Raw genomic sequence first — 23,654 nt, 5'->3', positions numbered from 1 at the left:
GCGGTCAAGAGATCTTTATTGGAGGTATCGAGCGGAGAAGGAAGAGAAGGGACGAGAGGAGAGGAGAGGAGAGGAGAGGAGAGGAGAGGAGAGCTGCTGGTGTTCTGGGTTTTATATCCCTTGGGCCTACGTGGGGTGGGCCCAAGGGAAGGCGGGAGATGCTTCTTTCTGATTGGCCCTCCTTTGGCGGGTTCAGACAGTGCCCAGTCAAGGAGGGGAGAAGAACCCGGAACCGGCGCCATTAAGGTACCCCTGTTGCCTAACAGTCAGGGCTTCTGGGAAATGCACCTTTTAAGAGGACACAGGCCCCTTTTGCCCTCTGTTTCTCCCCTTCTTCCTGCCTAGAACCCTGATACAACCATGGAGGCCCCATAGCAACCCTGGACTCCCTACCTCCTGACTTCTATAGGAAAGAAAAACAAATCGCTAACTTGTTTAAGCTACTATTGTTCCGATTTCCTCGTATGTGCAGCCAAGTCGGCTGCTAGCACTAACACTTCAGGCTCTGGAATGGGATCTTTTTCTCCTGGTTCACCTCTGCGTACAGAGAATGGGCCCTCCTCCTTTTGAGGGAAGCTCCCAGGGGTTAGTTATGGACCTTATCTTCTCTGCCTGCAGAGGCAGCCTCCACCATTAACTGCCCCCCATACCTCATATTTGGCAATATTTATCTTCCTGCCAGGAAGAGCTAGATTTTATTGACTTTTGTCTTACACTTCACACCAGCAGCCAGAACAAGGCTGTACAAACAGTAGACACTCAATGCCTGCTACATTAACAAGGAAAACCTAAGTTTCAATATTCCAGGTTGAAAAAGCCTTGACTGAATTGCCTAATGACCCTTTTTATCCTTGCCAAAAATATAGTCTCCTTAATTTACAAATTCCAAGTTTTCTGCATCTGACCTTACCTCTGACTGTTAAAAGGTCATAAAAGTTCCCTGATTTCACCCGAGACCCTGCCTTCTTCTCCACAGTCAGACTGGACTGGAGGAGGATGAAAGCACTGAAAGCAAAGTCAGCCACACTCTACAGGGTGAAAATGGAACGCCCCAGAGCAGAAAGGCCAGAAGACATACCAGCGGCGCCCAGGGCTGCTGGATCACATCAGGGGTCCTCTTGGGGGGCCTTTTGCTTGTATTCACGAACAGTTTTCGCTTGTGGAAGAGTTTGCCATTCAGCTCCTGGATTGCAAGTCTCACTTTCTGCATGGAGCCCAGATCTACAAATGCAAAGCTGAAAAGGGAAGAGAGAGAGGGCGGCTTTGAGCACATCTCCAGAGAAGCCCAGAGCTTCAGGGAGGCACCAAGCCCGAGCTGGAAGGGCAGTGTCCTCTCTCTCTGCAGTGACAGATGAACTGTTCACAAGCAAGCTACGAGTATGTCCAGACTTGGGGCTGGGCCAGTGTGAGATACTGTCATGGGCCTCTAAGGAGCAAAAGAAACGAGCGGACTTTCACTATGCATCGTATGTCTATGACTTTGAGTTTCTTTAATACTACTGCCCCAAAAGTTCAAAGCAAGCCAAGTGTGGTGGCTCATATCTGCAATCCCAGCATTTTGGGAGGCCAAGACAGGTGGATCGCTTAGGCCCAGGAGTTCCAGACCAGTCTGGGCAACATAGCAAAGCCCCATCTCTACAAAAAAATACAAAAATTAGCCGGATGTGATGGTGTACACCTGTAGTCCCAGCTACTTCGGAGGCTGAGGTGGGAGGATTGCTTGAGCCTGGGAGGCGGAAGTTGCAGTGAGCCGAGACTGCACCACAGCACTCCAGCCTGAGCGACAGAGCAAGACCCTGTCTCAAACAAACAAACGTTCAAAGCACTTTTTACTGCCTTGAAAATAAAATAGGGAAAATATAAGTAGGTCTGGTTTTCAGGAACAACTAAGGCTTAAGGTGGTATAGTAACTTATCTCAAGTCAGAAAACACAGCAAGGACATGACCAAAAATATACTCAGGTCTCTGGACTTCTAAGCCAGGGTTGTGTTGATAAGACAGTATTCGCTGCTGGGTCAGAGGGTTAAATATGGAAAGGGGTTTCCCAAATGTTCCTTTGCCAAGTCACAGTGGGTGTGGATGTGGCAGTTGCTGGGCTATTCTGCAACATGAGTGCATCAGCAAAATGGACAGGGAGGAAAGGAGCTGCTTCCCAAAGAAAACAAAGAAAGAACAGTCATTACCATTTGCAGCCATTCTGGATTTTGTGGACATCAAGAGGGTTGAAGTCCTTTAGAAGGTACAGAATTTCCTCCTACAACAGCAGGGTTTAAAAGAGAGAGACCCAGAGACATAACTTACAACCACTTCTCAAGGTTTCAGATCCCCAGCCAGCTAGGCTGGCCCCAACTTAACTCATACTTAATGAGGATCTATTATGTGCTGTATGTGCCAGGTTTTGTAGGATAGACAAGAAAGGCCGCAGCCCTGTCTTCAGTAGAAGCTCACCAGTCAAGCAGGGATGCAGACAAGACAATTAAGTAAACACACCGTTTCATCACTGCACATACGGCCTGTCGTTTAATCCAGATTTGGAGGGAAAGGAGGTGGTCAGGGTATGCTCCCAGGAAGAAGTGACTTCCGCAGCTTTGCGAGTACCTCCTCCTCACTGCTTCTCAACCCTGCCTGGCCTCTGCCCAGCGATATGGTTCCCTTCCTCTTCCCCGGACATTTCCCTACACCCTTCTTATCTCCTCTCCTAGTCTGCCCTCAGGCCGTCTTCCTCACCCCATCCCCTCCTCCCCATCCTGCTCCACGGACTTGAGTTGCTGTCTCCCCAAAGGCACCAACCTCCCCTGCTTTATGATAACGTCTATGCCACCCAGAGGCCTTTTTGAACTACACCCTATTTTTTCTCTTTTCTGCCAAACCTGTAGAAAGAGCCGTGGCCACCTAATGCCTCCGTTTCCTCCCTGCCCACTCCCTCCTGACTGCCTGCACCAGGCTGGTTACAGCCCTACTGAAATGCTTTCTTTCAGGCCACAGACATGCGCTCGCTGCCCACTGTGATGGATTTGCTTCAGGTTCAGCTCTTTCACCTCCTGCCTGCACCCCTCAATACTTCCTCCTTCCTTGGCTTCCCCACAAGAGTGTTAATGATTATAAAATTTCACAACCATGATGAAAACCAATTTTTCTCTGGAAAACTCTATTTTGGAAAAAATTTATATTTATACCATCTTCCAAAGTCACTTTGTTGACTTAGGAAAATAGAAATGCATTATGTATAACTCATTTTTCTCAGTCTTCATGTTTATATTACATTTACATTCAAATTTTCTAATTGCTTTACTCTTAAATATTTAATGTTTATTACACATGAATGTAAAAGATGCTGAGTAACAAGCAATTTGTGAGAACGAGCAATGTGTGCTTAGCATTTTCAGTTTACCAAGCACTTTCATATCCTTTATTCCATCTGGTTTTCACAACCACCCTATAAAGTACACATTATTACTATACTCATTGCACAGAGGCATAAAATAAGGATCAGAGAGGTTAAATGACGTCTCTATGGCTAGGACTTGAACTCCAGACTCTTAACTTCAAATCCTACATTTTTTTTCCATTATATTGTGCAAAACCATAGTTTTCTTCTCAGATTTTACCATTACTAAAATAAAATAGAAAACTAGTATTTTGGCAGTTATCAGGAAACCATAACCTTGGGCCAAATCCAGTCCACCACCTTTTTTTGTAAATAAAGTTTTACTGGAACACAGCCATGCACATCCATTCACTCACTGTCTACAGCTGCCTTCAGGCTACAATGGCCTTCAACGCATAAAGTATTTACTATGTCGCTGGGCACAGTGGCTCACATGCTTGTAATCCCAGCACTTTGGGAGGCTGAGGCAGGCAGATCACGAGGTCAGGAAATCGAGACCATCCTGGCTAACATGGTGAAACCCCATCTCTACTAAAAATACAAAAAAAATTAGCCGGGCATGGTGGCGGGCACCTGTAGTCCTAGCTACTCAGAAGGCTGAGGCAGGAGAATGGCGTGAACCCGGGAGGTGGAGCTTGCAGTGAACCGAGGTCGCACCACTGCACTCCAGCCTGGGCGACAGAGCAAGACTCCGTCTCAAAAAAAAAAAAAAAAAACAAGTTTTGATCAATTATAAATTTGAAAGGAGGCTTGGTACATTAAGCTAAAACTGCCTCATGCACATCTCATTTTAAATCATAAAAGTAACATTAGGATTTTTTAAATTACAAAGACATTGAATGTTTATTGTAGAATATTTTTAAAAACTCAGATAAGCAAACTAGAAGTATTGTCCATAATTCTGCCACCAAAACATGAACACTGCACATCTACTATAAATATCATGAAATCATACTGCACCTTCTGCTTTGTAACCTATTTCACTTAAAGACACATCCCTTCCAATCAATCACCGCCAACCACATGGTTTATGGGATCAATAGCCTGCTATTAGTTAAGGCAGCAGCATTTATGGACCACTGACTTTGTGCCAGACAGGCAGGAGGTTACCGCACTCACCTATGTGCTAAGTAATTTCATGCCCATCCAACTAGCAGCAATTTAACAGTTGGACAACACCAAACATTCATGATAGAGGAACCCTGTGCTGCTGGTGGGAGTGCAAGTCAGTCCCCTTCCTGGTCCAGCTGTGAGGACCATGTGGCCCTGATGCCCCACACCTAGGTACAGGTCCCAGAGGCACTCGCACCTCGCACACCGATATGCGTACAAGCCAGTTCACTGAAGCTCTGCTTGAGGAAGCAAAAACTAGGAAAATATTAGTGTGAGCCATGTGAAATTGATGATTTTGCAGATTAAAAAAATGGTCCAAGTCAGGCGCGGTGGCTCACGCCTGTAATCCCAGCACTTTGGGAGGCTGAGGTGGGCAGATCACCTGAGATCAGGAGTTTGAGACTAGCCTGACCAACATGGTGAAACCTTGTCTCTACTAAAAATACAAAATTAGCCAGGCGTGGTGGCAGATGCCTGTAATCCCAGCTACTTGGCAGGCTGAGGCAGGAGAATCCCTTAAACCCTGGGGGGCAGAGGTTGCAGTGAGCCGAGATCGCACCATTGCACTCCAGCCTGGGCAACAAGAACGAGACTCCGTCTCAAAAAAAAAAAAAAAAAAAAAGGTCCAATACCAGCTATTTCATATGGTACAACCTAAGAACTGGAATGTCTATTTGCAGGTAAACACACTGTGGTAGGTTCATACAAAAGAATATTGTCACAGCCGAAATTACTGCCTAGAGCTGCACATGCCAACACGGACATGATCAAAGCAAGCCACAGACAAATACACAGACAGAAGGTGAGGGATCAACAACCACCTGCCCAGCACCTCAGCTCCCTGCTTTTCAGGGTACACCTCAGACATGGTCATTCCCAATGCCTACCCCCAAACGACAGCTTTGAACCCTGCACTCTCTGACCCCCTCCTATCTTTCCTACTCACACCTCTGGTTCTCCAACTACACTCCCCAGTACTGTGACCCTTCAGACTCCACCGCTTTCCACCCTCCTGCAAACTCCTGATTCTGACCCTTTTCTCCTAACCATCCTGCCCCACTCAAACCTACAATGTCCTTGCTGTGCTTTTTTTTTTTTTTTTTTTTTTTGAGTCAGGGTCTGGCTCTGTTGCTCAGGCTGGAGTGCAGTGGCATGATCTTGGCTCACTACAGCCTCTGCCTCCCAGGCTCAAGCCAACCTCCCACCTCAGCCTCCTAAGTAGCTGGGATTACAGGCATGCGCCATCATGCCTGGCTCACGTCTGTATTTTTCGTAGAGATGGGGTTTTGTCATGCTGCCCAGGCTAATCTGAAACTCCTGAGCTCAGGCAATCCACCCACCTGGGCCTCCCAAAGGGCTGGGATGACAGGCGTGAGCTACCATGCAATGCTCCTGGCCCCTGCTGTGCTCGTTAACCAGCTTAGGTGCCAGGGTCTATCACTGCAATCACTACCTAGTGTCCAGTACTTCATGGCATTCCTACTACCTATTCCTCATCATCAGCCCCTCACTCTCCCAGAAAAAACTACCACACACTTTGCACATCCTTTCTATTCAGCAGAGAACCCTGATTTTTACTTCGCTGAGAAAAGAGAAGCAACCAAAGGGGAACTTCCATTCTCCCACCACCCCTGTATCTGTACTCATCCCTCTAAGTGGAAGATCTGTCCCTGCCCCGATCCCTTCCTTCCCACCTTCTCGAGGCCTCTGCCGCTAAATCAGCTCCTCTCTTTCCAGCATCAGTTTCCCTCTCCACTGGATGGGCATACAAATTGGCCATGTTAATACTTATTACACATAACGCCTCAGACCCCATACACCCCTCCTGCTACGACTCCATCTTCCTACTCTTCTTTTTGACTGAAATCCTTGAAAAAGTCATCTATGCTATCTTCACTTCCTCTCACTCTTTCATTCAATAGATACTTATTAGGTGCCCACTCTGTGCTAGAAATGTGTTAGGTGTAGAAAGCAGAGCCCTCCTGGGCTCATCTTTTATGGGGAAGAGATCATCACTAAGGGGAGTAAGTAGCAGGTGGCCAGGCATGGTGGCTCACGCCTGTAATCCCAGCACTTGTGGAGACTGAGGCAGGCAGATCACCTGAGGTCAGGAGTTTGAGATCAGCCTGGCCAACATGGTGAAACCCCGCCTCTACTAAAAAAAGACAAAAATTAACTGGGTGTGGTGACGGGTGCCTGTAATCCCAGCTGCTCAGGAGGCTGAGGCAGGAGAATCACTTGAACCCAGGAGGCAGAGGTGGCAGTGAGCCAAGATCACGCCATTGCACTCCAGCCAGGGTGACAAGAACGAAATTCCATCTCAAAAAATAAAAAAGAGGAGTAAGCAGCAGGTGTGGTGAGTTCGATGGTGGAAAGTATTAAGGAGACACAGAGCAGGAAGGACAGGAAGAATGGGGGCTACAACTGAGGGAGAAGAGCCGGGGAGGGCCTCTGAGAAGGCCACCTCCGAAGCAGAGCAGTGAGCAGAGAAAACTGCAGGTGTAAGGCCCCATGGCAGGTTCTGGGCTGAGCAAGGAGGCCCGAGAGCCTGCCGTGGAGCAAACAAGGAAGAAGGCAGGAGTGAGGCGGGCACAGGGAGTGGTTCATGCAGGGCCGCAAGGGACTCCGCTCTTCCTAAATAAGAAGGGAAGCCACTGGAGGCTTCTGAGTGGAGGGGGGCCAAGACCTGCTTGCCACTTTATGGGGTCACTCTGGCTGCTATGTTAAGATTAGACTGCAGGGGAGCAGGGCAGAAGCGAGAAGAGCTGGCTGGGCGCGGTGGCTCATAGCTGTAATCCCAGCACTTTGGGAGGCTGAGGCAGGCAGATCACTTGAGCCCAGGAGTTTGAGACCAGCCTGAGCAACATGACAAAATCCCATCATAAAAATTAGCCAGAGGCTGAACGTGGTGGCTCACTCCTATAATCCCAGTGAGAGGTGACAGCGTGCTGGCAGTCCTCACAGCCCTCGATCGCTCTTGGAGCCTCCTGTGCCTGGGCTCCCACTTTGGCGGCACTTGAGGAGCCCTTCAGCCCACTGCTGCACTGTGGGAGCCCCTTTCTGGGCTGGCCAAGGCCGGAGCCCACTCCCTCAGCTTGCAGGGAGGTGTGGCAGGAGAGGCGCGCGCGGGAACCGGGGCTGCGTGCTGCGCCTGCGGGCCAGCTGGAGTTCCGGGTGGGCGTGGGCTTGGCAGGCCCACACTCGGAGCACCTGGCCGGCCCTGCCGGCCCCAGGCAATGAGGGACTTAGCACCTGGGCCAGCAGCTGCGGAGAGTGTAATGGGTCCCCCAGCAGTGCCAGCCCACCGGCGCTGCACTCGATTTCTCGCCGGGCCTTAGCTGCCTTCCCACAGGGCAGGCCTCGGGACTGCAGCCCGCCATGCCTGAGCCTTCCCCCGCCTCCGTGGGCTCCTGTGCAGCCCGAGCCTCCCCAACGAGTGCCGCCCCCTGCTCCACGGCGCCCAGTCCCATCGATCACCCAAGGGCTGAGGAGCGCAAGCGCGTGGCGCGGGACTGGCAGCCAGCTCCTCCTGCAGCCCCGGTGCGGGATCCACTGGGTGAAGCCAGCTGGGCTCCTGAGTCTGGTGGGGCCTTGGAGAACCTTTAAGTCTAGCTCAGGGATTGTAAATACACCAATCGGCACTCTGTATCTAGCTCAAGGTTTGTAAACACACCAATCAGCACCCTGTGTCTAGCTCAGGGTTTGTGAGTGCACCAATCGACACTCTGCATCTAGCTGCTCTGGTGGGGCCTTGGAGAACCTTTGTGTCAATACTCTATCTAACTGATGCGATGGGGAGGTGGAGAACCTTTATGTCTAGCTCAGGGATTGTAAACGCACTGATCAGCGCCCTGTCAAAACAGACCACTCGGCTCTACCAATCAGCAGGACGTGGGTGGGGCCAGATAAGAGAATAAAAGCAGGCTGCCCAAGCCAGCAGTGGCAACCCGCTTAGGTCCCCTTCCACACTGTGGAAGCTTTGTTCTTTCGCTCTTTGCAATAAATCTTGCTACTGCTCACTCTTTGGGTCCACACTGCCTTTATGAGCTGTAACACTCACCGCGAAGGTCTGCAGCTTCACTCCTGAAGCCAGCGAGACGACAAGCCCACCGGGAGGAACGAACAACCCCAGACGCGCCGCCTTAAGAGCTATAACACACACCACGAAGGTCTGCAGCTTCACTCCTAGAGCCAGCGAGACCACGAGCCCACCGGGAGGAACGATCAAACTCCAGACGTGCCACCTTAAGAGCTGTAACACTCACCGCGAGGGTCCGCGGCTTCATTCTTGAAGTCAGTGAGACCAAGAACCCACCAATTCCGGACACACCAGCACTCTGGGAAGCCGAGGTGGGTGGATCATTTGAGGTCAGGTGTTCGAGACCAGCATGGCCAACATGGTGAAGCCCCGTCTCTACTAAAAATACGACAATTAGCCAGGTGTGGTAGTGCACGCCTGTAACCTCAGCTACACAGGAGGCTGAGGCAGGAGAATCGCTTGAACCCAAGAGGTGGAAGCTGCAGTGTGCCGAGATCACGCCACTGCACTCTAGCCTGGACAACAGAGTAAGGCTCCATGTCAAAAAAAATAAAAATAAATAAATAAATAAGCTGGGTATGGTGATGTGTTCCTGTGGTCCCAGCTACATGGGAGGCCAGCATAGGGGGCTTTTGTTTGGGCCCGGGAGGTCGAGGCTGCAGTGAGCCATAACTGCACCACTGCACTCCAGCCTGGGTGACAGAGCAAGACCCTGTCTCAAAAAACAAACAAACAAACAAAAAAAACAAATGAACTAAGATCCCTGGCAGTAATACAGGTGGGACAGCAGTGGGTTGGCCAGGGTGCGAGCAGTGGCGTGACAATAGGTGCCAGATTCTGGATGTAGGTAACTTTTTGTTATAAAATAATTCCAAACATACACAGAAGTAGAGAGTACAATGAACTCCCACAAGCCCATCACCATGCTTCAACCAGCACCCCCATTCCGTGTGTTTCCCCTGTCTCTCCACCCCTTGTTCACCAGTGTCTTAGAGAATCCTGGGCATTCTGTCATCTCACCCTTAAATACTTTAGCCTACTCCTCAAAGAGGCATTTTCTCACTAGACACATCATTATCAAACTAAGAAAAACAATAATGTCTTACTATCAACAGGTAAACCTCACCAATTGTCTCAGAAATGTCTTTTTGTGGTTGTTTTGTCCAAAACGGGATCAAGACAAAGGCTACCACTGTATTCCATTATCATTTCTAAGTCTCTTCTATTTTATTTTTGAGACAGAGTCTTGCTCTGTCACCCAGGCGGGAATGTAGTGGCGTGACCTCGGCTCGCTGCAACCTCTGCCTCCCCGGTTCAAACAATTCTCCTGTCTCAGCCTCCTCAGTAGCTGGGATTACAGGCACCTGCCACCATGTCTGGCTAATTTTTGTATTTTTAGTAGAGACGAGGTTTCACCACATTGGCCAGGGTGGTCTCAAACTCCTGACCTTAGGTGATCCACCCGCCTTGGCCTCCCAAACTGCTGGGATTACAGGCGTGAGCCACCAAACCCAGCTCCTAAGTCTCTTCCAAATCTCCTTAAATCTCTATCAGATCTACTTTAATTTTTCCGTGACTGACTTGTTCTAGAAATCAGGTCAGCTGTTCTATAGACAGGAGTGCTGCTGCTTTATGGCAGCATTATTTTGGTCTTCTATTCCCTATATTTCCTTTTGACTACAAATCTGCTATACAGCTTGACTAGTATACGTGTTTTTTGGGCAGAATACTTTAAAATGCTGTGGTCGCCTTTATCTTGCATCACTTTTTAGGGGGCTCATATCTGGTTATCTCATTTTTAGTGAGGCTAAAATTAGTCAGCAAGTTCAAATGGTTACCTCCTAATCCATCCATTGTAAAACTGCCCATCAATATTTACCTAATGAATTAAGCAAGCTCAGATAACCATTGTCTGAAACAGGTATCTTACTGGGGTTTGCACAATGGTTATTTTCTAATTCTATCATTTCTTCTGCATTTATGAGCTAGAGTTCTTCTGTAAAGAACTTTCTCTCATTCACTAGGGTTGTTTGCTCTGAAAATGCTATTACACTGGTGGAAAAGCACAATAAATACTTCTCTTTAATTATCAAGTTTTATGTTAATGAACCATTATCTTTCCATTTTCAGTTGTGTCCAGTGTTATTTCTTTCTTTAGATACCACTACAAATTAATGCTTTTTTCAATCATTGGTGAATTTTAATCAAATGTAGTACTTGATGCTCAAATTGCTCCGTCCTTGGCGCATGGGACACCCTCTTTGCTTGCTCTTGTGTCTTTTTATTTGGAAACCTTCGAATTGGAATAAAAATAGATAAAATAGTATTACAAATCCCTATACGCCTATCACTCAGTAGCCTCAGAAATTCTCAATTCATGGCCATTCCCATTTCATCATAACATCTCTCCCGGCCACTAGGCTATTCTGAAACAAATCTCAAACACCACATTTCTTCACATGCAAACACTTCAGCACAAACTCCAAGAATCAAGAACACCACCTCTAAATAAACCACCTCTGAATAAAACCTCCTCTGTCTTTTCATTCAAACTTCAATAGTCTTTGATAGCTTTCTGGCATAACAGCTCCAGATCTGGAATCAGCCATTTCTCTAAGAAGGACTGGTTCTCTTTAGCAGGAAAGAACACAATCTATGGGCCAGGAGTGTTACTGCTACTGGGTAATCAGAGCTCCAATGTCTCTCAGTAGACATAGCTAGAAGATATGCACCTTAAAAGAGGAAAAAGTCACCAGGCGCAGTACCTCACACCTGTAATCCCAGCACTTTGGGAGGCTGAGGCAGGCGTAACACCTGAGGTCAGGAGTTTGAGACCAGCCTGACCACCATGGAGAAACCCTGTTTCTACTAAAAATACAAATTTAGCCAGGCGTGGTGGCGCATGCCTGTAATCCCAGCTACTCGGGAGACTGAAGCAGGAGAATTTCTTGAACCTGGGAGACAGAGGTTGCAGTGAGCCGAGATCGAGCCATTGCACTCCAGCCTGGGCAACAAGAGCAAAACTCCGTCTTAAAAACAAAAACAAACAACAACAACAACAACAAAAAAGGAACAAAGTACTAAGACACACTCTAACACAAATGAACCCTGAAAACATGCTTAGTGAAAAAAAACACAAAATTCCACATTGTATGATTCTATTGATATAAAATGTCCAGAATAGGAAATCCTTAAGCGACAGAAAGTAGATTTGTCGTTACCAGGGGCTGGGAGGGAGGGGGAAGGCAAAGGACTGCTAATGAGTATGAGGTTTATTTTGGGGGTGATGAAAATATTCAGGAATTAGGATTGATAGCCGCACAATCTTGTGAATATATTAATAATTGAATTGTACTTTTTTTTTTTTTTTGAGACACAGTTTCACTCTGTCACCCAGGCTGGAGTGCAGTGGCATGATCTCGTCTCACTTGCATCCTCTGTCTCCTGGGTTCAAGCGATTCTTGTGCCTCAGCCTCCTGAGTAGCTGGGATTGCAGGTGTGTGCCACCACGCCTGGCTAATTTTTATTTTTTGTTTTTTGTTGTCATTGCTGTTGTTGTTTGAGATGGAGTCTTGCTCTGTTGCCAGGCTGGAGTCCAATGGCGCAATCTTGGCTCATTGCAACCTCCACCTCCCAGGCTGAAGTGATTTCCCTGCCTCAGCCTCTCGAGTAGCTGGGACTACAGGCGCGTGCCACCACGCCCAGCTAACTTTTTGTATTTTAGTAGAGATGGGGTTTCACCACGTTGGCCAGGCTGGTCTCGAACTCCTGACCTTGTGATCTGCCCACCTCGGCCTCCCAAAGTGCTGGGATTACAGGTGTGAGCCACTGCACCTGGCTAATTTTTGTATTATTAGTATTATTTGTATTATTAGTAATTTTTAGTATTGTTTAGTATTAGTAATAATTTGTATTATTAGTTAATATTTGTATTATTAATATTATTAGTTTCACCATGTTGACCAGGCTGGTCTCAAACTCCTGTGATCCGCCCATCTCGGCCTCCCAAAGTGCTGGGATTACAGGCATGAGCCACCACGCCCGGCCTGAACTGTACATTTTTAAATAATAAATTTTCCAGACTGGGCAACATGGTGAGACTCCGTCTCTACTAAAAACACAAAAAAATAGCCAGGCGTGGTGGTGCACAACTGTGGTCCCAGCTGCACAGGAGGCTGAGGTGGGAGGATTGCTTGAGCCTTGAGGGCAGAGGCTGCAGTGAGCTGAGATGGCATCACTGCATTCCAGCCTGGGTGACAAAATGAGATCCTGTCTCAAACAAACAAACAAAAAAAAAAGTTAATGGTAAATTTTAAGATATGTAAATATTATATATATTTAAAATTTTTTTTTTTTTTTGGAAACAGGGTCTCACTCTGTCTCCCAGGCTGGAGTGCAGTGGTGCAATCTCGGCTCACTGCAAGCTCCGCCTCCTGGGTTCACGCCATTCTCCTGCCTCAGCCTTCTGAGTAGCTGGGACTACAGGTGCCCACCACCACACCCAGCTAATTTTTTTTGTATTTTTAGTAGACACGGGGTTTCACCATGTTAGCCAGGATGATCTCGATCTCCTGACCTCATGATCCACCAGCCTCAGCCTCCCAAAGCGCTGGGATTACAGGCGTGAGCTACCGCGCCCAGCCTGAAAAGTTTTTTAAAAATACCGGCTACTGTAGTAGATGATCTTTCAACTCTGACCCAAGATTCTTGTGTCTTCTACCAGAAACCTGGAAACTGCTGCAGGCCAATTTGTTAGTTTGTAATCAGGGTAAAATCTCAGACGTTTCAGTTTTTTTGTTTTTGTTTTTGTTTTTTTGAGATGGAGTCTCGCTCTGTCGCCCAGGCTGGAGTGCAGTAGCACGATCTTGGCTCACTGCAAGCTCCACCTCCCAGGTTCACGCCATTCTCCTGCCTCAGCCTCCCGAGTAGCTGGGACTACAAGTGCCCACCACCATGCCCAGCTAATTTTTTGTATTTTTAGTAGAGACGGGGTTTCACTGTGTTAGCCAGGATGGTCTCGATCTCCTGACCTTGTGATTCGCCCGCCTCGGCCTCCCAAAGTGCTGGGATTACAGGCGTGAACCACCACACCCAGCCCATTTCACAGTTCTTGACAGGGCATTAATGTTACCATCCGAAATTTCTTTTTCTCTTTTCTTTTCTTTTTTTTTAAGAGATGTGGTCTTGCAATGTTGCCTAGGCTGGTCTTGAACTCCTTGGGCTTAAGTGATCCTTCTGCCTCAGCCTCCCGAAGTACTGGGATTATAGTTGTAAACTACCATGCCTGGTCTAGAAATTTCTTTTGAAAACCCTACTCCTTCTCTAAAGCACAGCTCAAATCTTTCTTATAAGGCTGGTCCGAGTTTGAGTTGAAAGAAGGCACTATGGGGAGGGCTGCTGCTTTCTGTGAAGGGGACAAGGATGAAATGTTCCCTTACCATGGTGTGGGACAGTATGGCCAAGCAAGCCCCAGGTGCTGGGCTCTGGAATGGGGTCTACTGGGGAGTGGGGAAGAGAGAGGTGGCAGAACTGCTCAGCATCTTACCTCCCCAGGCCACTGCAGGAACCACATGTAGGGCTCCTCTGCCCACTGCACTGTCAAGTAACAGGTTGGACCAGCCTGCCAAAATGGGGGAGGAGAACCAGCCCCAGTAGGTTCGTCTATCAGGTGCCAGGAATCCCCCAACCTGCCCCTTTGATTGAATATGATTTCTTTTATTGGATCACAATGACTTACTATGCTCCAATACCATTTTCTTCTCTCTGTCACACAAAACATAATGGTCCATCTTTTATTTGGTGAGTTATTTCCACATCTTATCGGTTACATGATTTGGCACAAAGCAAAGAACATGGGACTTGGGAGCAACTGAGCATGGATTCCACTCCTGGCTGACCACTCACTAGGTCTGTGTACTTAGCTGAGGGACGTGACTTCTCAGAGCCTTGGCTGCCTCATCTCCAAGATGGGGGCATTACCACCACCCAGAGTTACAATAATAATTTAATAAAACCACATGAATAAAGCATTTAGCTTATTTCCTAGAGCATGCCTGACAGTTAAAATATAGTAAATAGCGTAAAGGAATAAGGTACAACTGGGCAGAGATGATTGAGTGGAACTGGTTAGCAAGGGAAAATGGAGACCAAGAAAATTTTGAAAAATGTCTGGCATGCTGCAGGGGTTCCACAAAGGTTAGTTTCTCTCATCCTTCTTCTAGGACTGAGCTCCTTGAGGGCAAGGACTAGGTTGTTTATCTTCAAGCATGCCAAACTGCAGGCACAATATTTTGCATGTAGTAGATGCCAAAAAAAAAAAAGTCAGGGGGCGCTTCAATTCAGTAGATCACGCTTTCATTTTCCTTTCATCTGTATTTCAAATACACTTACTACAAAATTTAAGCACTTATATTGTTTTATAATTATTTCAGGTTTGTTGGTCTGGCCTCTTCAAATAGTAAGGTGCCTGGGGTCAAAAAGACGATTGCTTACATTCTACTCTCTAAGTCCCACTAACACAGCACTGACAGAACCAGCTCATTCCAAAGTCAAATAGGTGTCATTTTTTTTGGCTGAAATCAACTGCTCCCCATTACCACAGCAGCTGAGCCCTAACAAGGTCCCTTCCTAAAAAAAAGCTACCTCAACCCAAAATGACAAGAAGGCTGACCAGCCATCCAGGTCAGGGATAAAGAGTGGGACTAACTGTCCGGGATGCCAGATTAGAATTTCAGTGCTAAAACTGGGAAAGTCCAAGGCAAACTGTGATGCATTGGTTACCCTAGCCACCAACAAGTGACTGTCTGCACTATCATAGCTCTCAAACGTCTTTTAAAACTGGGGAAATTAAGTTACTAGCAGGTTACTAAGTCATATGGGAAGGCCAAGGAAGATAAGCAGCCTATTGTGAAGAATAAATACCTTAGAAATATCCAGTGGAAGATTGCCAACATACACCTCTGTCTCTCTTTTCTTGAATCCTAAGAAGAAAAACAGCATTAAATGGCAGGCATACATATGGTTAGAGGATTCAGAGGAGTCAGAACACATAAGTCACTTTTTGTATTTCTTCCTTTTTTTTCTTTTTCTTGAGACAGAGTCTTGCTCTGTCACCCAGGCTGGAGTGCAGTGGTATGATCATGGCTCACCCACTTGACCTCCCAGGTCCACGCAATTTTCCCACCTCAGCCTCACAAGTGGCTGGGACTACAGGCACATGCCACCATAACTGGCTAATTTTTTTTTTTTTTTTGGTAGAGACAGGGTCTCTCTATGTTGCCCAGGCTGGTCTCAAATTCCTGGGCTCAAGCAATCCTCCTACCTCAGTCTCCCAAAGTCCTGGGATTACAGGCGTGAGCCACTGTACCTGGCTTCACTTTTTCTTCAATGTTAAAATATTCTCATGCACATACACCCCTACAAACATCCCCCCACCCCCGTGAACACTGAATGGCTATACTGTACCCAATCATTCAGCAATACTTATCAATATTAAGGAGTGGTCCATGATAAGTGCTGGCCGTGCATATCCCTGCCTTCCCAGCAGGGGATCACTCTGCAGGGACCTAGAGCCATGGGCACACCAGGAATCCAGCACTTTCAACGAGAGAGGTATTATGAAGTATTTCAGGACCCATGGGGTTGTGCTTCCCGAGTTAACACTAAGCTGAGCGTGGAGAGCATGCAGGGGCCCAGGGAAATGCAGGAGGGAGGCTGAAGGGAATCCAGGCAGAGGGAACAGCCCATGCCAGGACATGGAGATACGAAAAAGCTCAGCACATTTGGGAAATTGCTCATAGCCAGGACTAGGTGCCAGGTGGATTGCACACTGCATGCAGTGAGCAGTGAGAGAGGAGGCTAGAAAGGCAGGTGAGGCCAAACTATGAAATAATGAAAGGCTGTACCACAGCAGTCACAGTTTATTCCACTGGCTGGGTGATATGGGTGAGGGCTGTAACCAGTTGGGGGGTGTCAATAGACCTGGGTTTCAGAAAGATCACTTTGGAGATGGTAGAGGGAAAACTGGAAAAAGGCACAAATGAAACAGAAGCACGGGGTTAAGAGCAGCAGGTGCACCAGGGAGTAAGGGTCTGCATCGCAGCAGTGGCAGGCGCCACATCCACTATGAGACAGGAAACATGGTGGCTGACTGGAGGAAGAGCAGAATCTAGGCAGATCCCAAGTTTCACATTGAACAGAAACTGGGCAGACTGGGAACCATTAACTGGAATCCAAGTTGTAGGATGAGAGTCCCAGCACCAGTGAATCCCCCAGCCTAACTTACCTGGAGATTTCTGCTCCTCCAACACTCCATTCCTCCCAAACAGTTTAGCAGAGAGTTGGGTGTGACTACTGTTCCAGGACCTGTCAAACACAGGCGTCAGCATCGAACCTCCCAAGCTCAGACTCCAACAAAAGGAAACATGTGCCAGGCATAAGCAGATGGGCCTTGCATAAACCTCTATTCCCCTTCCTGACCAAGGGTTTCCCTTCCTCCTCCCAGAATCAGTTTCCAAGCCAGGAAGCCCTCCACTGGACCTTTTAAATCACTAACAGTTAAAGTATACTCAGGGTTAGGATCGACTGGCAAGAGATGCCAGGGGTGACTCTTAAGACCGGGGCATGGTGAGGCAGGAATGGGAGAAAGAGAAGGCTGGGGGATGGAGCGAGACCTGCTCATCAGCAAAAGGAAGGGACTTACATGCTGCAGTTGCTTTCCAACGGGATCTCCTGCAAAGCCAACCGGCCAGTTAGAGGAATGCCAGGATAGTACACCATCATATAACCACTGAATAGGTACTGTGGTAAGCAGAATAATGCCCCCCCAACTAAAAGTGGTCCACATCCTAATCCCTAGAACCTATATTTGATTTCACGGCAAGGTTGCAGATGGAGTTAAGGTTGCTCATCAACTGACTAAAACGGGGCTGGCATGGTGGCTCACGCCTGTAACCCCAACACTTTGGGAGGCCGAGGCAGGTGGATCACCTGAGGTCAGGAGTTCGAGACCAGCCTGGCCAACATGGCGAAACCCTGTCTCTACCAAAAATACAAAAATTAGCTGGGTGTGGTGACAGGCACCTGTAATCCCAGCTACTCAGGAGGCTGAGGCAGGAGAGTTGCTTGAACTCAGGAGGCAGAGGTTGCAGTGAGCTGAGATTGGGCCACTGCACTCCAGCCTGGGCGACAGTGAGACAACGTCAAAAAAAAAAAAAAAAAGAGAGAGAGAGAGATGTGACAACAGAAACAAAGTTAAAGTGATGTGATATGAGAAGGACTCTACTACTGTTGTTGGCTTTGAAGATGGAGGAAAGGGCCCCAAGCCAAGGAATGCTGGCAGCCTCTAGAAGCTGGAAAAGGCAGGGAAATGGATTCTCCAACTAAAGCCTCCAGAAGGAACACAGCCTTGTTGAAACCTTGATTTTAGCCCACTGAGACATGTGTCAGACTTGTGACTTACAGAGCTATGGGATAATATTTGTGTTGTTCAACCCACTAAGGTTGCAGTATTTTGTTATGAAAGCAAATCGAAAACTAATACAGATAGCATGGGCAACTTTAAAACCACACACTGCTCTGCACAGTGGCTGGCCTGTGGAAAGAACAGAACTTTTGGAGTTAGATGCATCTGTGAGTCCAGCCCAGAGACCTTGGGCAAATTTCATCTGTCGAATCAGAATCAAAACACCCATGTCATAGAGCATGGCAGTGAAGTGAGATACTGCACTTAAAGTATTTGCCATGTGTCAAGAACTCAATAAATGGTAGCTATTGTGTTTATTTTTATGGTTTTTATGGGCACTTTCCTACAATTCTGTGAGTATCATCTTCCCATTTTACAGATGAGAAAACCAAAGCTCAAGGATATCAGGGGATTTTATAAAATTATAAAAGACACTGAGGTAACTCAGTCCTGTGATTCCAAAGCATTGGTTCTCTTTCTACAGATAACAAGGCTGTCAAAGTCATTTCAAAGGGATTTTTTTTTTCTATACTTTAGGGAAAACATAAATTAAAACATTAAATTTTAAAATAAAACAGTAACTCTTCTCTAAATTATTCCCAGCTGTGGGAGGGAACAACCATTTTAGCTGCAACCAATTCTAAATAGAACTAAAAGTAGTTCAGATAATTAAAAGACAGGTATGGATGGATAAAAATGGAGAGGGAGGTTTATGGGCAAAATCAGAGATACAGGATGTTAGTCCCACTTCCTGGTAATCTCTGGAAAAGCCTATGGGATTCTGAAACAGAACAGGCACTGAGACCTCCCAAGCCAAGGCCCGGCATAAATCTGTCCAAGATGCCTTTAAGGCCTGCTGGGTACTATGCTAAGCAGCTAATACACATTCTCATTTAATCCTCACTCAAACTCTAAGAGGGAGACATTGTTAACCCATTTTACAGATGAAGTCCCGGAGATGCAGAGATGATAACCTAGTATTTGGCCAAGATCACTTAGTATCCATGCTCACAAATGGGAGAAGCCTGTTTTTGTTAATCCAAACTATATGACCATATGATTCCAAAGTCCTGAGTTTCCTTCCAATCTATTGTTTAGTCTGGAGAAGTAACCTATTTGTGTAGGTTTTTGTTGTTGTTGTTGTTTGGGTTTTTTTTGTTTTTGAGACAGGGTCTCACTCTGTCGCCCAGGCTGGAGTGCAATGGTGCGATCTCGGCTCACTGCAACCTCTGCCTCCCACATTCAAGCAATTCTCCCACCTCAGCCTCCCAGATAGCTGGGACTACAGGCACGCGCTACCACGACGGCTAATTTTTGTGGTTTTAGTAGAGATGGGGTTTCACCATGTTAGCCAGGCTTTGTGTTTTTAAAAAGACCTAAAGAATACATAAGGAGCTCTTACAACTCACCAACGAAGACAACAAATAAACCGATTAAAAAGTGAGCAAAGGATCTGCTAGACATTTCTCTGGAGATATACAAACGGCCAATAAGCACATGAAAAGATGCTCTGCATCTTTGGCCATCAGGAAAATGCAAATCAAAACCACAATGATAACACTTCATATCAATCAGGGTGGCTAAAAGCAAGAGATACAGATAACATCCTCTATCTCTAACAAGTATTGAGGACATGAAGAAACAGGAGCCCTCATATTGCTGGTAGGAATGTAAAATGGTGCAGCTACTTTGGAAAAGTTTGGCAGGCTCTCAAAAAATTAGACAGGGAATTACCATATGACCCAGCAAGTCCACTCCTGGGTAACTATTCGAGAGAAATTCAAATATGTGTCCACACAAAGACTTTTCCACAAATATTCATAGTAGTGTTGCTTATAATAGCCAGAAAGTGAAAACAATCCAAATATCCATCAACTGATGAATGAATAAAGTGCAGTATAGCAATACAATAGAATATTATTTGGCAATATAAAACGAATGAAGTAGTAATACATGCTATACAACCTGGATGAATCTGAAAAATGATGCTAAGGGAAAGAAGGCCACATACTGCATGATTCCACTTCTCTGAAAAGTCCTGAATAGACAAATCTACATAGACAGAAAATAGATTAGTGGCTGTCTAGGATTGGGGAGGCGGAGAGGGAAATGAGGAGTGACTGCTAATTGACGGGAGATTTGGGGGTGATGGAGATGTTCTAAAATTAGATTGTTGCGATGGTTGTACTGTAAACACACCAAATATACTGAAAACACTTGAGGTACACACTTAAAACAGGTGAATTTTATGGTATGTGAATTATATCTCAATAAAGCTTTAAAAAAAAGTCAACACGCATTTTCAAGAACGTCAGTATGAGCACGCATTTCTTTATTTTAGCTTTCCCACCTCACAAACCACCACCCACACAAATGAGGCCGTCCACAGTTGCGATCATTCTGTTTCCATTGTATATGAGGACTCAGTGTTGGTCAGCCCCTGCAGCACATTCAGTTTGCTGAACTAAAAGATTTCCGTTCAGTAAACTAAGTTTAAATTTCTTTTTTTAAACCAGAAAGGTGTTTTTTTTTTTTTTTGTCTTTTTAAGAAGGAGTCTCGCTCTGTTGCCCAGGCTGGAGTGCAATGACTTGATCTCAGCTCACTGCAACCTGCGCCTCCCGGGTTCAAGCGATTCTCCTGCCTCAGCCTCCTGAGTAGCTGAAACTATAGGCGCGCAACACCACGCCCGGATAATTTTTGTATTTTTAGTAGAGACCAGGTTTCACCATGTTGGCCAGGCTGGTCTCGAACTCTTGACCTCAGGTGATCTGCCCGCCTCGGCCTCTCAAAGTGCTGGGATTACAGTCGTGAGCCACCGCGCCCGGCCTCAGAAAGTTTTTAAAGGGCTTTGAAGAGAGGGAGGAATGGCAGAGGCGTCTTTTCCCATAAAGTGGCCACAGTTCTGCATACGGCGCTCCCCGCCTGCACAAATCCGGACTAGGAGGGCCGCTCTCACCCGGCGCGAGCTAGCGAGGGCCCCGCGGGAACAGCGACCCCTTTCCCTCTTCCATCGGGACGAGGGCGTTTTCCATGGCTGCCTGCCGACGCCCCTCCCTCCCTCCCAACCCTCGCCTGGCAGCCCGGGACCTGGGGCCGACAAGCCATACCTCGTCTCGCGGGCCACGCGCGTCCACCTGCGATCGCGACGCCCAGCCTTCGCGCCTTCTCCCTCTGCGCTCCGCCCCCTCAGAGCCTGGGGGCACGGGGCGGGGCTTGCCAGCAGCCAATCCCCGGAGGCCACGGCGGGAAGAGCCTCGCGGAGCCCAGGACCGTGTGCCAGCGAAGAGTAACGGAACTAGCGCAGAAGCTGGCGACCGTTGTCCCTGCACCCGGACCTCGGCCCGCAACCTCTGCCCTACCGCCAAAAATAACGTTTGCAGAAAGAGTGGAGCGGAGTGGGTGGGCGAGGGGCGCCTGGCGCTGTGCGGGACAAGGGGCTTCCTTCCTGGGGGTGAGGGGCACACGTGACACTCCTGGGCGCGTGTGAAGGCAGCGCCCGGCCGAGACCCGCTCCGTTCAGACGCGGGCTGTCGGCGGCAGTAGGGTGCTCTCTGCTCAGTGGGGCGCGGCCGATCCGCACGTGCGGCCGCCGCCCCTTTCTCCCGAGCTCGCAGCCCGGGACCCGCCTCTGCCATGGCGCTCACCCCGCCGCCCCCAGCTCTGGGCAGGAGGTGGCGGAGCTGGGAGGCGCCAGCCGCGGAGGGGAGGGGCGCGCGGCGTTGATGGGCCGCCCGCCGTCCGTCCACCGTCTGTCGCGGCGCCGGGGACACTCCCGCCGCCTCCGCTCGGTCCTCTCTGGTCCCTGGGAGCGTGGGCTGGGCCGCAGGGGGCTTCCGTGGGCCTGGCCTCTCCCACCGCGGGAGGAAAGAGCAGGGGGAAGCCCCCAGCGCCCGCCGCCTCCGAGAGAGCCACGGTGTCCTCGGGCCGGGCAGGCGTTGAAGACGAGCCCGGGCGGGGCCCCCTGCGCGTCGTGCCTGTCGCCTGCCGTGTCCGGAGCAGAGGCTAGCGCCCGCCCGCTCGGCGCCCCGAGCCGTAAGAACCCCACCCTGCCGGGCGTGGGCGACGGCCGGCCGGCGGCGAGCGGTGCAGCCGTCGCGGGGCCTCGCCGCGGCCTCCAGCGCCCCAGTCACGGGGAATGCAGTGGCCCCCGACCCCTGGCGCCTCTGCGTGTCTGGGCTGGACCTCCTCGCTCGCCTGCTCCACGGCCGCGACGCTCGTGGGCCGAGCCGGCCGGGGCCCCCTCATGGCGGCCAAGTGGTTCAAGGAGTTCCCCCTGAACCTGAAGACCGTGTCGGAGCGGGCCAAGCCCGGGGGCGGCGGCGGCAAACTGCGCAAGAACTCGGAGGCGGGCGGCGCTGGGCCGGGTCCTGGCAAGGGCCGCAAGAACTCGGCGGCCGAGCTGGGGAGCGGCAGGGCCGGCGTCGGCCCCAAGGACAGCCGGCTGTCCCGCGACAGCCTGCAAGGTCTGATTCAGGCCGCCGCGGGCAAGGGCCGCAAAAACTCCCGGGCCATGGAGGAGGAGCCCCACCGGGGTGCGACCAAGAGCTCGGGCTGCAGCACCTACATCAACAGGCTTATCAAGGTGGACACTCAGGAGAAGAACGGGAAGAGCAACTACCCCAGCAGCAGTAGCTCCAGCTCCAGCTCCTCTTCCTCCGCGTCCTCTTCCCCTTCCTCCCTGGGGCCCGAGCTGGACAAGGGCAAGATTATTAAGCAGCAAGACACGGTAAGAATACAGCCTCCCTTGGACCACCTCTCAGTCGGAGGGGAGCCCTGGGCACCTGCTAAGCCCTAGGCTTCTCTAGACCTAAGAGGCAGTGAGGATAGGTTTCCTAAGGTCCTTTCTCCCGCCACCATTTGGGAACTCCTAAGTGACCATTTAAAATTCTTAGACTGTTTTTTAATTCTTGAAAAATTCTTATTCTAGAGGTGGGGAGCTTTGCAGAAATGTACTAGCCATTAAATTTTGTTAGCAGTTTAGAAGAGTCGTTGAATGAGATATTCCTGTTTGGTTACATTTGACCCGTTTATAGATGTGGCTCATTTTAATTTTGATATTCAGGGGAATTGCAAAGCTAGACTTGTGTGACTTTTATGCCTCTTGAGCATAAAGAATGATAACCTCTCAAGTGTATAGGTATGCATTTCAAAGCTTCAGGAAATGAGTTGATCAACAGTCTTCTCCACTGATTTGGAAGTTCCATCATTTTCTGCAGTTCCACCGAGTAAAGGGCTCCTCGGAGCTTCAGCAAATCTCCAAGACTGCTGCCCTTTCATTCATTCCATGGGCATTTGTTGTGCAGCAGCCATATGAGAAAAGGGGCACAGGGCATTAAGGGCTGTGGAGGATACAGAATATGACAAGGAAATGCTCTCAAGGAAATTACAGATGAGAAGAGAGGGTGTTTCCTGCGACGGACACACTGGAGGTTTTATGGGTGCTGTCCAATGTGGAAAAGTTAAGAAAAGGTGTGTGAACATAGGAAGGGACTCCCTCCATTCTTGCTGAGATGAGTTGGTCTGATCTGGTTGTTTTTATCTTCTCTCCGATGTGAAAGGGGGAGAGAGAAGAGCTCAAATCGAGATTTCAGACTCTGGTCCAGGCAATCACCTCCTAACATGGGAGCTTTAATTTTCTCTTGTCAAGGCT

General features: G+C 48.6%; 2 protein-coding genes across 13 annotated transcripts in view; one reads left to right on the top strand and one right to left on the bottom strand.

The window, feature by feature from the left end:
* Window positions 1-21,746, bottom strand: part of TDRD10 (tudor domain containing 10) — a 48,195-nt gene extending 26,449 nt beyond the window's left edge. For 2 of the 10 annotated variants that reach the window (XM_063626531.1, XM_063626529.1), the window contains exons 1-6: window positions 19,969-20,051; window positions 17,242-17,270; window positions 16,825-16,904; window positions 15,462-15,520; window positions 2,184-2,254; window positions 1,079-1,235 (exon numbers count right to left, since the gene is read on the bottom strand). In XM_063626531.1, coding sequence (XP_063482601.1) covers window positions 1,079-1,235; window positions 2,184-2,254; window positions 15,462-15,520; window positions 16,825-16,904; window positions 17,242-17,270; window positions 19,969-20,019 — 447 coding nt within the window. In that variant the 5' untranslated portion in view covers window positions 20,020-20,051. Of the gene's footprint in view, window positions 1-1,078; window positions 1,236-2,183; window positions 2,255-15,461; window positions 15,521-16,824; window positions 16,947-17,241; window positions 17,271-19,968; window positions 20,056-20,960; window positions 20,981-21,111; window positions 21,590-21,648 lie in introns of those variants that run through there. The other 8 variants (XM_063626530.1, XM_063626536.1, XM_063626532.1 and 5 more) reach the window with 8 other exon arrangements.
* A 176-nt stretch (window positions 21,747-21,922) lies between these two features.
* SHE (Src homology 2 domain containing E) overlaps window positions 21,923-23,654 on the top strand; it is a 33,058-nt gene continuing 31,326 nt past the window's right edge. For all 3 annotated transcript variants that reach the window (XM_063626514.1, XM_063626515.1, XM_063626513.1), the window contains exon 1: window positions 21,923-22,730. In XM_063626514.1, the coding sequence (XP_063482584.1) occupies window positions 22,140-22,730 (591 nt within the window). In that variant the 5' untranslated portion in view covers window positions 21,923-22,139. The remainder of the gene's footprint in view (window positions 22,731-23,654) is intronic.

This window comes from Symphalangus syndactylus, chromosome 12 (genome assembly GCF_028878055.3).
Source record: "Symphalangus syndactylus isolate Jambi chromosome 12, NHGRI_mSymSyn1-v2.1_pri, whole genome shotgun sequence".
NCBI lineage: Eukaryota > Metazoa > Chordata > Mammalia > Primates > Hylobatidae > Symphalangus > Symphalangus syndactylus.
The sequence above is the reverse complement of the archived record's forward strand: the minus strand, read 5'-3'. Positions and strand labels throughout refer to the sequence as shown.